Source organism: Budorcas taxicolor, chromosome 18 (genome assembly GCF_023091745.1).
Source record: "Budorcas taxicolor isolate Tak-1 chromosome 18, Takin1.1, whole genome shotgun sequence".
NCBI lineage: Eukaryota > Metazoa > Chordata > Mammalia > Artiodactyla > Bovidae > Budorcas > Budorcas taxicolor.
This window is the reverse complement of record NC_068927.1, coordinates 44996335-45013695: the sequence shown is the minus strand read 5'-3', so window position 1 is coordinate 45013695 and position 17361 is coordinate 44996335. Positions and strand designations below refer to the sequence as shown.

General features: G+C 42.8%; 1 protein-coding gene across 1 annotated transcript in view; it reads right to left on the bottom strand.

The window, feature by feature from the left end:
• The window catches only part of GPATCH1 (G-patch domain containing 1), a 54784-nt gene that overhangs the window by 920 nt on the left and 36503 nt on the right, over nt 1-17361 (bottom strand). The window contains exons 16-19 of the mRNA XM_052656730.1: nt 10970-11186; nt 7953-8060; nt 6085-6182; nt 4968-5113 (exon numbers count right to left, since the gene is read on the bottom strand). Of these exons, the coding sequence (XP_052512690.1) occupies nt 4968-5113; nt 6085-6182; nt 7953-8060; nt 10970-11186 (569 nt within the window). The remainder of the gene's footprint in view (nt 1-4967; nt 5114-6084; nt 6183-7952; nt 8061-10969; nt 11187-17361) is intronic.

Here is a 17361-nt window from a genome sequence, read left to right as displayed (position 1 = left end):
GACAGAAGCCAGAATGGTTGCCTTTGGGGCTAGGGGTGGGGATCGTAAGTGAGCAGGGGTTTCTGGAGTGCTGGTTTAGTCCTTGGTCTAGATAAATTCAGGAAGTGAGAATGCATGGAACGATGAGCTTATGATGTGAGTGCACTAAAGAGGGTACTCCACTGTATGATTCCAGGTCTGTGAAATTCTAGAATGGGCAGAGCTAACTTAGAGGGACAAGACGCAGATCAGTGTCTCCTGGGGAGAGGACGGAGATGGGGGAGGCGGGGTGGCAGACTGCAATGCCATCTAGAACTAGGCTGTACTATCACTGAAGAAAAGCATCAGGGGCCCTTGACAAGAGTGAGATCTCAGCCAGGTGCTGGGGATGCAATTAAGACCCATATGGCTGTGACCCTTAAAATGCTTCTTGCAGGAGGGACTTCCCTGGTGGTCCAGTGGTTAAGAACTGGCCTTGTAAGGCAGGGGATGTGGGTTCGATCCCTGGGTCCAGGAACTAAGATCCCACATGCTGCAGAGCAACGAAGCCCCTGTGCCACAACCAGAGAGTCCATGTGCTGCAACAAAAGATCCGCCTGCTGCAATCAAGACCCAACTCAGCCAAACAAACAAAAAAGTAAATGGAAAAAAAAAAAAGGCGCCCCTTGCAGGAGACAGATGTAGACAGGTAATACACAGAGTGGAGTGAGGCACAAAAGATGGACAGGCTCCCTGTCTCCCTGTGGAGAGTCTAGGAGGCTTAGGGTTGAGGGGCTATGGAAACTATATCTTTAATAACCATGAGAATAATATTTAAATACACTTCACACCTCTGCCCCTGCCTTCCCCCATCCCAGGCCCTGCCTCAGTGATAAGTGCTCTCAGGAGTGTAAGAACCCCTCCAGTCCTCTTCTCTGCAAAGATGTACATACAGGTGTACACAGAGAAATCCAAAGGAGTGAGGATGATAGTACCAACTGTATGCACTATTCTGTAGCTTTTGGCCGCTTATTGTTAAGTTTCAGGTGCCAATCAGCAAGCAGCCCATGTTTTCTGACTGCTATGCTCGGCACACTCCACCATACCTTCCAGATGGGCATCGAGGGGCTTCCACGTGTGCAGGTGCCTCTCTGCAGGAATAACTCATTACGTGGCCCCAAACAGTCAAGGGTGATGATATCAGGTGTTGGCAACAGCCTCTCTGGGCCTTGCTTTCCCTGCCTATGAACTGAGGGGACACGAGTCACAGGGTGTGTGGGGATTAAAGGAGCCCACACCCATGTGGGTGCCTCATAGTGCCCGGGCCATCAAATCAGCACTGGCATGTGCCTTGAGAAAAGGGAGACATGAAACAGCACAGCTGCTTCAGGGGGCTCTGGATTAAACTGAAATGCTCATATCTTTGTGTTTTTGAACCATGAGAATGTCCTGTCTACTGGGAAGACATAAATGAAAAAGAATATAGGGCTGGCACTTGTCTTTCCAGATAGCAAAATAACTATGAGCCCATAGGAATTAAAACAGAGTGGACGGGCTTCCTTGGTGGTCCAGTGGTTAAGATCTGCCTTGCAGGGGACACCAGTCCGACCCCTGGTCCAGGAAGATCCCACATGCCTCGGAGCAACTAAGCCGCTACACCACAACTGCTGAGCCAGAGCTCTAGAGGCTGGGAACCATAGCTACTGAGCCCATGCTCCAAAGAACCCATGTTCCACACGAGAAGCCTGTTTTGTCTCTCTTCATCCTGGGCCCACAGCTGGACTTCCCCCACCCAGTCCTGTGGTGGACAGCAGGGTCATCGAGCTGCCCTGGGCTACGGGCTGGAAGGGAAGAGAAGCCAGGACTTGCAGGCAGGGCCGTAACAACCTCCAGAACCATCTTCCAATCCATTCCCCTCCTCTGAGGGTCACATGCTACAGTGGAACAAACTGGGATCCTGAGTAACTTTCTCAATCCCATTGATGCTTTGTTGGCTGAGCCACTGGGATTCAGGGGTTCTTTTAAATCACAGCTCATTTACTCACTCTCACTGATATTTACAACTGGCCATCTATCTGGAGAAAGTTAAGTTGGATGCCTATACTACTCTGTTCACAAAAAAAGGAAAATAAAACAACTCAAATAAACTAAATGAAAACAAAACTGAAAAAGCATGAGGACAGGCTACATACATATACAAAATCTTACATTAGGGAATGCCTTTAAAAGACAAAATGTAGAACACCACCACCAACAAAAAAAACCTAGGAAAATTGAGTGTACCAAAAATTAAAGCTTCTATTCAACAAAAGTCATATAACAGGTAACACTCTAGAACACAAAGGATGACTATCCAGAATTATTTTTTAGTTTCTAAAACAGTTTTTATAAATTTTTAAATGTTAAAAAAAAAAGGGTTGGGGGATACTTCTCTGGCAGTCCAGTGGTTAAGACTCTCTGCTTCTACTGCAAGGGTCACAGGTTTGCTAACACCAGACCACCTGACCTGCCTCCTGAGAAATCTGTATGCAGGTCAAGAAGCAACAGTTAGAACTGGACATGGAACCACAGACTGGTTCCAAATCGGTAAAAGAGTAAGGAGTACGTCAAGGCTGTATACTGTCACTGTGCTTATTTAACTGATATGCAGAATACATCATGAGAAATGCTGGACTGCATGAAGCACAAGCTGTAATCAAGATTGCCAAGAGAAATATCAATAGCCTCAAATATGCAGATGACACCACCCTTATGGCAGAAAGTGAAGGTCCCATCACTTCATGGTAAATAGATGGGGAAACAGTAGAAACAGTGTCAGACTTTATTTTTGGGGGCTCCAAAATCACTGCAGATGGTGACTGCAGCCATGAAATTAAAAGACGCTTACTCCTTGGAAGAAAAGTTATGACCAACCTAGATAGCATATTCAAAAGCAGAGACATTACTTTGCTGACTAAGGTCCATCTAGTCAAGGCTATGGTTTTTCCTGTGGTCATGTATGGATGTGAGAGTTGGACTGTGAAGAAGGCTGAGCGCTGAAGAATTGATGCGTTTGAACTGTGGTGTTGGAGAAGACTCTTGAGGGTCCCTTGGAATGCAAGGAGATCCAACCAGTCCATTCTGAAGGAGATCAGCCCTGGGATTTCTTTGGAAGGAATGATGCTGAAGCTGAAGCTCCAGTACTTTGGACACCTCATGCAAAGAGTTGACTCATTGGAAAAGACTCTGATGCTGGGAGAGATTGGGGGCAGGAGGAGAAGGGGACGACCCAGGATGAGACGGCTGGATGGCATCACGGACTCGCTGGACGTGAGTCTGAGTGAACTCTGGGAGATGGTGATGGACAGGGAGGCCTGGTGTGCTGCGATTCATGGGGTGGCAAAGAGTCAGACACGACTGAGCGACTGAACTGAACTGAACTGAACTGAACTGAACTGAAGAAGAACTAAAGAGCCTCTTGATGAAAGTGAAAGAGGAGAGTGAAAAAGCTGGCTTCAAGCTCAACATTCAGAAAACTAAGATCATGGCATCTGGTCCCATCACTTCATGGGAAATAGATGGGGAAACAGTGGAAACAGTGGCAGACTTTATTTTTTGGGGCTCCAAAATCACTGCAGATGGTGATTGCAAGCCATGAAATTAAAAGACACTTACTCCTTGGAAGAAAAGTTATGACCAACCTGACAGCATATTAAAAAGCAGAGGCATTACTTTGCCAACAAAGGTCCGTCTAGTCAAAGCTATGGTTTCTCCAGTAGTCATGTATGGATGTGAGAGTTGGACTATAAAGAAAGCTGAGCACCAAAGAATTGATGCTTTTGAACTGTGGTGTTGGAGAAGACTCTTGAGAGTCCCTTGGACTGCAAGGAGATCCAACTAGTCCATCCTAAAGGAAATCAGTTCTGAATATTCATTGGAAGGACTGATGCTGAAGCGGAAACTCCTGATGCGAAGAACTGACTCATTTGAAAAGACCCTGATGCTGGGAAAGACTAAAGGCAGGAGGCGAAGGGGACAGCAGAGGATGAGATGGTTGGATGGCATCATCGACTCAATGGACATGAGTCTGAGTAAACTCCCGGAGTTGGTGATGGACGGCGAGACCTGGTGTGCTGCACTCCATGGGGTGGCAAAGAGCTGGACACGACTGAGCAACTGAACTAAGCTGAACTGAACAGGGAACTAAGATACTACCTGCACGCCTCACAGTGTGGGCCAAAAAAAACTGTTTTTAATTTTTTTAATAATAATTCCTAAAAATCAGTAAAACAGTACCTAAAAACCAGAAAAACAATCTAACAGAGGACAGAACATTGTGAAATATTCAGGAGCACATTATTCACAAAGGAGCCCACAGCAAACGCTGAGACACAAAGCAAAGGATACTCGGCTTCAGTACTGATCCAAGAAATGTAGAGAAGATGACACGCCATTCTTCACCCATCAGGCTGGCAACATCTCCATGCTGCTTGTAGCTGATATATCAACAAGGTGCTTTCACAATTCAAACGGATAGAGCCACTTTTAACAACAGTTTGGTGGTATTTATTCCTTCCTTCTAAGGGCTTCCCTGGTGGCTCAGATGGTAAAGTGTCTGCCTGCAGTGCAGGAGACCCGGGTTCGATCCCTGGGTTGGGAAGATCCTCTGGAGAAGGAAATGGCAACCCACTCCAGTACTCTTGCCTGGAAAATTCCATGGACTAGATTTATGTTAAAAATGTGAAACAAAATGTGTGTGTACGTGTGTGTGTGTGTAGTTGTGTAAAAAATCTTCAAAGTTACAAAGCAACTGACAACAGAGGGGACTGTGGAGAGAAGAGAGATTTGGGGAACGAGTCACAGTTTTACCTATAAGATTTGAATTTTCACAACAATAATATATTTATATATTACTTATGTAATTAAAAGTTAACTTTATAAAAAGCCGAGTCAATACACAAATCTATCTTCCTGACATTTGCCTCTAAGCAAAACATGGCAAGGTTTCAATCGGCCTCTGAGCTGCCTACCGTCTCAGCAGCTCCTGGGGTGACAGGTCTGTGGGCCCTCCTTCACTCTGGCTGTCGCTGCTGTCTGTACTCTCAGAACTACTACTTTTCTCTGCTTTTTTATTCTTTTGCTTGCCTTTGTGTTTGTGCTTCCGGTGTTTCTTTTTCTGAAAAAAAAAAAAAGTAAATAAATAACTTTAAGGAGAAAAAATAGGTGTTTCCATCCCTTATTCAGCATGATTACAGGCTAATGAGGCATTTGGTTGCTGGAGTCATTCAAAAACAAAACCAAAGGGCCTTCCCTGGTGGTCCAGCGGTTAAGCACAAAGGAAAACCTGGGAGAAGGTTAGAGAACAGCACATAGGCCGTTGAGAAGCAGGGGAGTTTGGTTTCCAAACCTGTCAGCACCAGTTCCTTTCCTTTCACCCCAGGAGAACTTCTATCTTCCATGCTCAGGAATCCTCTTTTCTGGGAGCTAAAAGTAGAGCTGTTTCTAATCAGTTCTACTGCCCAGGCCACTGTGGGAGCCCAGCACTAACGTTAACTGAATTAAACATCTGCGCCATAATGCAAGAGAAGATCCCGATGTCGCGGTAAGGGCTCTCAATGGTGTTCTTCAAGTGTCTGTCACTTCACATGACAAGCTACAGACCCAAGTCTCTATTTGTAGCGATGACAAAGTAGCTGAGAAATATTCAAACTAATACCTTCTTTTTATATATCAATATTAAATATTTCTATTTAATTATTTAAACAATTACTTTATTAAAGTTAGTAATTAACTGTTTTATTACTTAATACTCAACCATTACTCTGGGATAGAACCCAGGTCCCTGCAGTGAAAGTGCTGAGTTCTAACCACTGGACCACCAGGGAATTCCCAACTCTAAGATAGTAAATGTCCCTATTTCCTACTTTTTAATGTTCATGAATTTAAAAAAAATTTAAGTACAACTGAATAAATTAAAATATTCTGTCTGAAAGAAAAACAAAGTGTTTTTGAAAATCAAGGGGTTACATTGAATTGGTATTCAGTCAAGTCAGTGAGAGACCTGTGGCCACATCCCTCTTTGACTGGCTTCCTGGGTCACACCTGGAGGCTGGGCCATCTGACACCACACACCCGGAAGTTACTCACCTTCTCTTTCTTCCGTCTATGCTCCTTCTTGGTCTTGTGTTTTTCTTTGTTCTTTTTATGTTTCTCTTTGAGAGGTGCCTCAAGTTTTTGACGTGCATCTGAAACACAGATGTAATAAAGACATGAACTAGAGGCACCATGGGGGAAAAAAGGCTAAATTACTGAATTCAGTAATGACGCAGATAGAATGTTTACCATTAAGGCAGAACTCCAGCCCTACCTCACTGGTAAACAAGCAGATTATCGTGTCACACTGTAGCTCTATATTTAGAAACTGCCAGAAACCTCAACCTAAGACCTATTTGATCCAACTGGTGTTTGGTCACAGCCTTATCTGCCAGATGAAGATAAAGTCAGACCAGAATGCCTACAAGCTTTCTGTAATTTAACATCCTTGGGTAAACTCAAAGACGGATCAGAATCTGCATCTGGCTCTGTCACCAGCTCTGTGATCTTTGACATGTTGTTAAACCTCCCCAAGTCTGTTTTCCCATCTGAAAAAAGGGGAAAACAAAGAATCCCTATCCCCTTAGGGACATAAAGAGGATCAGAAGGGACCATAAACATGAACCCCAAAGCCATAACTGCCAGCCCCTCTGAAAGCCTCCTCCCTTTCCAAAAGCACATTTCATATGAGTTCGTCTTATAACTAGAAACACTAAAAAATTAACATCAAAAGAACATAGTGTATGTGATCATTAAAAATGACTAAACAAGTTGTATGAGCTCAAATTCTCCATCTCCAAATTCTGACCGAGTTGTTTCATGAACTTCCAGTCATCAAGCCAGCAGAAAACTACCTAGAGTAGAAACACTGTAAGACATTAAAGCAACTTTTATCTACCTAAAAAAAAAGCTCCAAGGATTTCACAATTACAGTTTATTTTTCAAACCAGGTTAACAGATACCTGCAACTTTCTAGTATTATATTTTGGTCAGATATTTCCAAATTTGACCTCCCCAAACTCTTTTTTTTAATGCTAGTTTTCGGAAAATAACTCATAGACCAAATTAGGTTATTAACTATTACAAGGATATCAAGGGCCGTTCTGGGAAACAGCCATAAGTAACTTAGCTTTCAGGTACTGACACAAGTATTTTAAACTAAAGATCTGAACAACTATAGAGATGAGAAATACATTACCACAATTTTTCAAAATCTCACACTTTTTACTTCTCTATGCTTTCTATCATTTCCTTGAAAGCTGGGTTAACTAACCAAACCAATGTGTGTACGTGGGCACTACAGGAAACTATAAAGTAGGCAGGAGAACTTTATGTCATTTATACATCTGGGCCCTATTATCAGATGTGTGTCAACCCAGCTTTCAAAGAGATGATAAACCAGTATAAACATTTTAATGTGAGAAGTCAATTTAAGCTGGCAACGAACAGAAGTTGTCAACAGACACTGGGGGAGGAGGATGAGCTGTATTTACTGCTGAAAGGATTAGTTTTATTTATTTTTTTGCTGTATTAGCCAAAGGATTTAAAAAAAAGTCTCAGAATATCCTTCTCTCTACAATTCCTGTTCCATCTTTGTGTCCTAGATTTTTAATTAAAAAAAAAAATTTCTATAAGTGACAAAATTTGAGATACTAAGGACCCTTCTGATAAAAAGGTTTTTTTTTTCAAAAAGACTGAAGGTGTCTGAGACTGAAGAGCAACTACTATCATTTAGGTACAAGGTGGAAGCACTGATTTTCAAGTGTGGCTGAGAACAGATAAGCGGGGAAGAAACGTATACATCTGGGCGGCCCCGTGCTGGATTATGTTGGTGGGTGGAACGATGTGATTAGAGTTGTTCCATCCTAGGGGGAGACTCTGGTGTCCATGCAAACGGATGATGCAAAGCACTCTCGACTCACTGGGGCAGAAGACTGGGGGCAGCCGTGGGCCAAACGCCTCTCTTTCATCTATCTGCATCTTCTGAATCGGGAAGAATGGTGCAGGCTCCTGGGGTGCTGGCTCGCTAGCTGAAAAACATCAGGGTATTAATTACATACACATGGCAAACATCAATGTACTTGAGTCTAAAACTGTCTATTTTCACCAGATAACACGTGCTTTTCTTCAGTACCCCCACTTAACCAGCTTACGCCAAACGCTGAGGACACAGAGCGAACACACAGGCCCGGCCTCTGACCTCATGGACATTTGAGCGGGATGTCGGTCACCCAAGGACACCTGCAACCAGGTGCCCCAGTGGCCGTATCACCGAGGTGGCGACGGTGCTTGCAGTACACACTCACGTTACCCGAGACCTAAAAGGCTGAAACACATCCTTGAGGGAGGGCCATCTCAAGAGAATAAAGACAGAAATAAACAGGATGTCAGACTAGGTCCCAGCTCGGAAGGCTTCACATCACTCAAATTGTCAAAGAGCAGAAAAACTGAATATGAACAAATTATCATGTTCACATTAATAATCTCATTTTTAAAGAAGAGATGATTTGGTTTTCAGAGATAAGAGAGAGAGATGGGGCAAGTCTAGAAAAATATGTATCGAAGTGTTGGTGGCGGGAAAGGGGGATTCCAAGAGACTTAAGCTTTCTACATTTCTAAATTTTTAAACTTTTCAAGTAACATATAATTGTGTAACTAAAAAAATAAGTTGCGTTTTTCTCACAGAAGAAATAAATAGGCTTACATTTGTGGTCACCTACAAACAAACAGTATCTTATATCTCTACATAACTTTTTGGTTAAAGGCCCTTAAAAATTATACCTAAGTCCACCACAGATTGACAAAGGCAAGAAGAACACTCCAAGACTGAGATGGGAAATTCTGTCCAGCCACCCAAGCATCTGAAAAGTCTACCACCCTTGCAGATGGTCCGTATTCCTATGCCAGAACCCCTGGCTGGGGTAAACAGAACAGGTAGAACAGGCTACTAACCAAGCATCAGACTCATAGTGACAACAGACACCACCTACCAAGTGCTACTTATGTGCCAGGCAATGCCCATCTGACGGGTGAGCCAGAGCACACCATCTGCCCTACAGAGAAGAAAGCAGAAGAACCCCTGTACATGTTATGACCAAATGTTTCCCCCTAATCCTGGCATTTTGTCATCAACCACATAAAAAAAAGGAAGTTTTTTTTTAATGAAAATTTTACTATTTTTTAATCCTTCTCAACTAGCACACATAGGAAAATCAATATTATCAAACATAGCCATTCTAAAGATATTCCATAGATTTATGCCAGAGAGGAGGAAAAAAAAGAACTCTGCTCCATCTCAATTAAAAATGCAAAAGATTATGAATGAGTGAGTGAGTGAAAGTCACTCAGTCATGTCTTACTCTTTGTGACCCCATGGACTGTAGCCCACCAGGCTCTCCTCTGTCCATGGGATTCTTCAGGAAAGAATACTAGAGTGGGTTGCCATTCTATAAATCATATAAATATTTTTGGATCTGTCTATTAAGGAAAGCAAAAATAAACAAATAAGACCTAATTAAACTAAAAAGCTTTTACATGGCAAAGAAAACCATCAACACAATGAAAAGACAACTGAATGGAACAAATATTTGCAAATGACATGACTGATAAAGGGTTAATATCCAAAATATTTAAACAGCTCATACAACTCAACATCAAAAAAAATTTAAAAGTAAACAACCTAATTAAAAAATGGGCACAAGACCTGAAGAGATATTTTTCAAAGAAGTCATACAGATGGCCAACAGGCACATGAAAAGATGTTCAACATCACTAATCAGCAGAGGAATGCAAATCAGAACATGATGAAAAAAAACAAAACAAAAACACAAGATATCACCTTACACTTGTCAGAATGCCTACCATCAAAAAGACCACAAATAACAAATGTTGGTGAGGATGCAGAGCAAAGAATTCTTGTACATTGCTGGCAGGAGTGTACACTGGTGCAGCCGCTGTGAAAAGTAAGACAGAGATTCCTCAAAACTAAACAGAACTATCATAGGATCCAGCAATCCCACTCCTGAGTATACTTCTCGAAAAAAAAAAAACCAACTCTATTTTGAAAAGATATATCTACCCAAATGTTCACAGCAGCATAATAACCAAGATATGTAAGCTACCTAAGTGTCCATCAACAGATGAATGGATAAAGAAGATATGGCATACACACACACACACACACACACACACACACACACACACACACACACGTACACGTACACAGGAATATTATTCAGCCATAAAAAAGGAAATCTTGCCATTTGCAACAACATGGATGGACCTGGAAGGTATTATGCATAGTGAAATAATTCAGAGAAAGACAAACACAGCACATTATCACTTACATGGGAGTATAAAAAATAAAACGAGTGAATGAATATAACAAAACAGAAACACACTCACAGACACAGAAAACAGTCTGGTGTTTACCAGTGGGGAGAGATAAGGAGAGAGGGGCAAGAGAAGGGTAGGGGATTCAGTGACACAAACTACTGTGTATAAAATAAGTGAGCTAGAGGGTATTCCCTGGCAACCCACTGGTTAGAACTCTGCACTTTTACTGCCGAGAGTGCAGGTTTGGTCCTTGGTCAGGGAACTAAGATCCAGTGAGCTGCAAGGCACAACACCACCAGCAGCCAAAAAGCTGCAAGGACATGTTGTGCAGCACAGGGGACAGAGCCAAAATTTCAGAGCACTTTTAAACAGAGTATCATCCATAAAACTTGTGAATCACTATGTCATATGCCCGAAACCTAATACTATAAATTAACTATACTTAAATAAAACTTGTTTTAATTTAAAAAACACGAAACTTAAAAACTTAATCATCAGTTGCTAATTATCTTGGTTAAAAATTGATACCAAATGAAGCAGCAGCTTCTCTATAGACACCACTGTTTTCTTTTTCAGAGTCCAAAGTCTGAAATATTTGACATACCTTGTGCCACAGATGATGCTTCAACCAAGTCAGTCTCTTGGGAACTTTTGGAGTCAGCTTCCCCGGTACCCTCCTGTTCATCCTCACTGTCACCTTCCTCATCCTCAGAGGACGAAGACTCCTCATCAGAGGAGCCGGCAAAGATGGCTTTGAATAAGTCCATGGATGGGCGGCTACCCTCTCCTTCAGTCTGTGAATCCACATCTTTGATCACTTCCTGTACTAACCGTGAAATAAGAGTCAGAGGTGAAGAGGCAAGGATGAAAAGAGCTACATGTTCCAGAACACGGCAGGCGCACACACAGGCACTTACGCTTGTCCTCATGCGTGTGGGCCTCCATATCCACACATTTGCTAGCTAAACAATGATCACTCACATGTCATTTTGTGGTACTTTTCTGATTCAATCAATACCTGCAGACCACGCTGACTGGTAGAAGCAGCTGAAACCTCTCTTGGAAATAGGTCATTAATCAGAACTGCAAGGGACCCAGAAAAAGGCAGCAGGGACTAGCGCAGCACCTCTGTCCCGGCTCCAAAAGTCTATCTGAGGCTTCTATGGTGGTCCAGTGGTTAGGAATCCACCCTGCAGTGCAACAGACACCGGTTTGATCCCTGCTCTGGGAAGATCCCACATGCTGAGGAGCCAGTAAGTCTGTGAGCCACCACTACTAAGCCCACGTGCCCTAGAGCCCGTGCTGAGCAACAAGAGAAGCCACCGGTGAGAAGCTTGGGCACCGCAACAAGTAGTAGCCCCTGCTGCTGCCACTAGAGAAAGGTGCCGGACAGCAAAGAAGACCCAGCACAGCCAAAAATAAATCAATAAAAATAAAAATAAAAAGTCTATCTGAGCCTTTAGAGGTCCAAACATGAAAGGTAATGGTGACAGTGTACTCATTAAAAGGTGCTGAAAACTGGGGACCTCCACATTTGGATAGCAAGATCAAACCAGTAAATCCTAAAGGAAATCAACCCTGAATATTCATTGGAAGGACTGATGTTGAGGCTGAAGCTTCAATACTTTGGTCACCTGATTCGAAGAGCCAATTCATTGGAAAAAGACCCTGATGCTGGGAAAGATTGAGGGCTGGAGGAGAAGGGGACGACAGAGGATGAGATGGTTGGATGGCATCACTGACTCAATGGACAAGTTTGAGCAAACTCCAAGAGATAGTGAGGGACAGGGAAGTCTGGCCTGTTGCAGTCCATGGGGTTGCTAAGAGTTGGACATGACTGAGTGACTGAACAACCACACAATGGGGAGAGCGCGAGGAGCACACTGACAAAGTGGTCCTGGAGCTCCCCTCTGCAATTACAGGTCACCCTTCCTAAAAGCAGCCCCAGGATGGGGGGTCAGGCTAGTGACTTTGTACATACTCCATCCTATAAACAGGGACAAAGGTATGGAGAAGGCAGGGTTCCCATATCCCAACAACTTATCACCAGACAGACATGGGGTGATCTAAACTGCTAAGTGTAAACAGCAGCCACAAGAGTGGCTGAGATCAGAATCCACTTCAGTCCTTCCGTTTTACCACTGAAGAATGTAGGTCAGGAACGACAAGAGGCTCTGTCAAAGACGCACATGTGCTCTACATATACACACAGATGCCACATGCCCCGGGTGGGCCTGGACTCTACCTGGTGGAGCTCTTGCTCTCGGCCAGTAGCCCCTCCCATATCCCACACCACCTCCAACTTCTGAAGCAGAGTTATAAATATGTGAAGAAAACCAATACGAGATGGAGTTTGTGACTGTGTAAAAATCCTTTCCCATAGGAAAAAATTAAGGATATCATTGTCCACTAAAAATAACCAGGGCACCCTGGAGTAAGGACTGACTCTAGAATTGGGGCTGAGATATAAAAAGAAAAGCTTAGAGCATCTAACTGTGCCCAGAAAGTGAGGACACGCTCACAGCGTAAGAGGGATGTACCAATGGCACACAGGAGCCAAACTGAATGGGCTTCAACTAACCAAACCAGGACAGCTGGAGCATTAAAATAAGCTGGGACTTCCCTGGCAGTCCAGTGGTTAAGACTCCACGCTTCTACTGCAGGAAGCATGGGTTCAATCCCTGATCAGGGAACTAAGATCCCACATGCCACACAGTGTGGTCAAAAAAAAGACAATACTCAATTATCCCTTTGGATAAAATAGGAAACCATGGGTCCACTGTGATAGAAATAATTTGATGAGGGACAGGGTGTTTATATATTTCAGAGCTCTTCAATTTGTATTAAAACAAAGTAAAATAATAAATAAATAAATATACTTAACTACAAAAGGGAAAAGACTAACTCCCTAGTGGAGAGGTCTGGTAGATACCACCATGCTTGAGTAATCAAAGTGAGAATCAGGACCAGGACAAATCAACACCATGTGCCATTTTGGCAGGACACACTGGGACCACAGCGGCACCCCTTCTGAAGTGTTCCTGCCAAAAATGTAGGTGCGGATCTAATCCTAAGTAAAGGCCAGATGAGCCTAAACTGGGGACTGTTCTACAAACCACTGGCCCATAATCTTCAAAAGTATCGAGATCATGAGAGTCAAGGAAAGACTGAGGAACTGTTCCAAGACTGAAGGAGGCTTAAGAGTCGTGGCAGCTCAATGCAACAGTGATGCTGCGCTGCCCTCTTTGGCTATGAGGGACAGCTAGTGGATCTCGAACGGGTTGGAGCACTGAGCAATAGTAACACCTCAAAGTTGACTTGCTGATGGTGATGGATGTTCCATGGTTGTATAAGAGAACGCCCTTCTTGGGACTTCCCCGGTGGTCCAGTGGTTAAGAATCCTTGAAATACAGGGGACAAGGATTTGATCCCTGGTCGGGGAACTAAGATCCCACATGCCACCGGGCAACTAAGCCTGAGAGCCACAACTAGAGAGGGTCCGTGCACTGCAATGAAAGATCCCACATGATGATGAAACACAGATCCCGTGAGCTGCAACTAAGGCCTGATGAGGCCAAATAAATACATAAAAAGAGGAGGATGCGCTTCTTTAAAAGAAAACGTGGGTGTGACGGGGTATCCGGCTGGCAATTTATACTCAAGTCGTTCAAGAAAAAAAATTATCTACACTGTATTTAAACTTTCAAGATTGTTTCAAACTTTTCAAAGTTATAGAAATGTCAGGAGAGAGGCTAACAGCGAAGCACAGGAAATCTTAGCCACAATTGCCTACAAAAGTCATGTATTTGATATTTTTATGACAAACCACAAACACCAAAGTCACATGCATGGACCATTACTGAATGACAGTGTTTGCAGACAGTCCTGACCTTTAACAGTGTCTGTATTATTAAATGTCCCTTGAGGTAGGAAATGGCAACCCACTCCAGGATTCTTGCCTGGAAAATGCCATGGACAGAGGAGCCTGGCGGGGTATAGTCCATGGGGTTGCAAAGACTCGAACACAACTGAGCAGCTGAGCAAATATGCACATTATTAAATGTACATGAGTATATAAGACATTCCACACTTAGACAGCCACAGAAGAAGATTTTTTTGTTTCCATTTTTCCAGAATATAATAGGAGCTGTTCTGAAATTAAACAATAAAAACATACACCAAACACACAACAACTACATCTACAAAGCTCCCTAACCACCACCACCCCCACCTTCCATCGAAAGTGTGCACATTCACAATTGTGGTGATTCAGGGCAAGAAATTAAGTAACTCAGAAAGGGGAAGAGACCCTCCTAGGGTCACAAGCTAATAACTAAGAAAAGCAAGAACCAAGACATTTCAGCCAAAATTATCTAAATACTATCGCAACATGATCTGAGAAAATCTAGAAGGCTTTCTAACCCATTGACCATATCACAGAGCCAGAACCCCTGGGTTTTATACCATCAGACCCCAACCAGCATGGTTCCAAACCCACGGTGGCATGGGGGATGGCTGCTGCTGCTGGGCTCAGCAGAGGGGGACCATTTTTTCTGGCCATGGGAGCTGTGGCTCCAACAGTCTGGAGTGAATGTCACTGCTGTGTTCCCCGGCCTGCCTCCTGCCACTTGACTCCAGACGGAAAAAGTCACGGGAAGTGCAAGGCAGAGCAAGGAAGCAAAAGCCCCAGCTTTCTGATTGGAGGACTTAAAGGGCATGTCAGCAATATCAGGAAGAGGAGGAGCTGGATAAGGTGATCCAGGGTTAATGAGTTTCTTTCTGCCTCACCTCTGAGCTCAGGGATCTGATTTTGAACAGCAAACCATAGCCTTTGATAACAGAACTATGGGATTAACTACCAGCCATGAGGAACAGCACATACAGGAAAGATCTGAAGAGTACTATAAAGGCTTTGAAAACTTGAAGAGCATTTCAACCAAGATGAGTTAGAACTTGTAGCCTGAACCTCATTAGGTCCATTGTCCACTTAAGCAAAACAAAACAATACAAAACATCGAGATTCTCCTTAGAATTTAAACAAGACCCAGAATCTCATAACATTAATATTCGAAGTATCCAGAATGCAATCCAACCCTGAATAGGGAAAGTGTTAGTCGCTAAGTTACGTCTAACTCTTTACGACCCCATGGACTGCAGCCTGCCAGGCTCCTCTGTTCATGGAATTCTCCAGGCAAGAATCCTGGAGTGGGTAGCCATTCCTTTCTCCAGAGGATCCTTCCAACCCAGGGAACGAACCCGGCTCTCCTAAATGACAGGCAGATTCTTCATCATCTGAGCCACCAGAGAAGCCCAAAAAGCCTATAGCTATAGCACCTGCTAGTCCCAGGCATTCTCCCATCCAAGTACTAAGCAGATCCCTGCTTAGCTTCAAAGATCAGATGGGATCGGGTACATTCAGGGTGGTATGGCCAGAGACAAAACTTACTTGGTACACCAACAAACAAGAAAATCTCAGCTTGCAAAAGATTATCAACAGATGCCAACCTCAAATGACAAAAATGTTGGAATTAGAAGATAGATTTTAAAGTAGCTATGATAACCATGCTTCAAGAATAAAGACAAACAAATGGAAAGATTTTTCAAAAGTCTTAGCAAATAAATAAAAGATATAAATACAATAACCCAATAGCAGAATGGAAATGGCAGAGAAAAGACTCAGTGAACTTAAAGACAAATCAAGAGAAATTATCTGATGTAAACAGGGGGAAAAAAGATTGAAAAACAGAACAGAGGCTCAGAGACCTATAGTACAAATTCATTTAATGTCATCACAGTCTCAAGAGAAGCGTGAGAATGTGTGCAGAAAAATGTATCTGGGAGAACTCCCTGGTGGTTCAGTGGTTAGGATTCTGCAATTTCACCGCTGAGGACTTGGGTTCCATCACCAATCAGGAAACTAGTTTCCTAGTTTTCTTAGTTTCCTGAGATCTCATAAGCCACTCTGTGTGGCAAAAAAGAATTTTTATGAAAGAAAAATATTTGAAGAAAATAATAGCTGAAAATGCCCCAAATTTGTCCAAACACAAACTTAAAGATTAAGTAAGCCAGAAAGAAAAACACCAATACAGTATACTAACACATATATATGGAATTTAGAAAGACGGTAATGATGACCCTGTATGAGAGACAGCAAAAGAGACACAGATGTGTAGAGCAGACTTTTGGAGTCTGAGGGAGAGGGAGAGGGTAGGATGATTTGGGAGAATGGCATTGAAACATGTATACTATCATGTAAGAAATGAATCGCCAGTCTATGTTTGATGCAGGATGCAGGATGCTTGGGGCTGGTGCACGGGGATGATCCGGAGGGATAATGTGGGGTGGGAGGTGGGAGGGGGGTTCATGTTTGGGAGCTCATGTACACCCGTGGCAGATTCATGTCAATGTATGCCAAAACCAATACAGTATTGTAAAGTAAAATAAAGCAAAAATAAAAATTAAAAAAAAAAGAAACTCAGCAAACCCTAAACAAAATAATCTCAAAGAAATTCACACCCAGATACATAATTATCAAACAGCCAAAACCGAAGACAAAGTGAAAATCTTAAAATGAATCAGAGGGAAAAATTCACATCATTACAAGGAGAGGAAGAACAATGTGAATGGCTACAGGTTTCTCATCAGGAACCACAAGGCCAGAAGGAGGTGGTAGAATATTTTTAAAGAACTGAAAGAAAAGAACTGTTGACCCAGAATTCTACATCCAGCAAAAATATCCTTTGGGAATGAAGATGAAATACAGGATATTCTCAGATGAAGGAAAATGAAGAGAATTACTTGTTGGAACTGCTCGGAAAGAAACGCTAAAGTAAGGAAGGAAATGATAAGGGAAAAACTCGGAACTTCAGGAACAGAAATGGTAATATCCAAGTAGATCAAACATATTATCTGCTCAGCAGTTCTCTAAAATATGTATAACGATGGAAAGCAACAATTTAAATATTGTCTGCTGAAGTTTTTAGAGAATATATATAT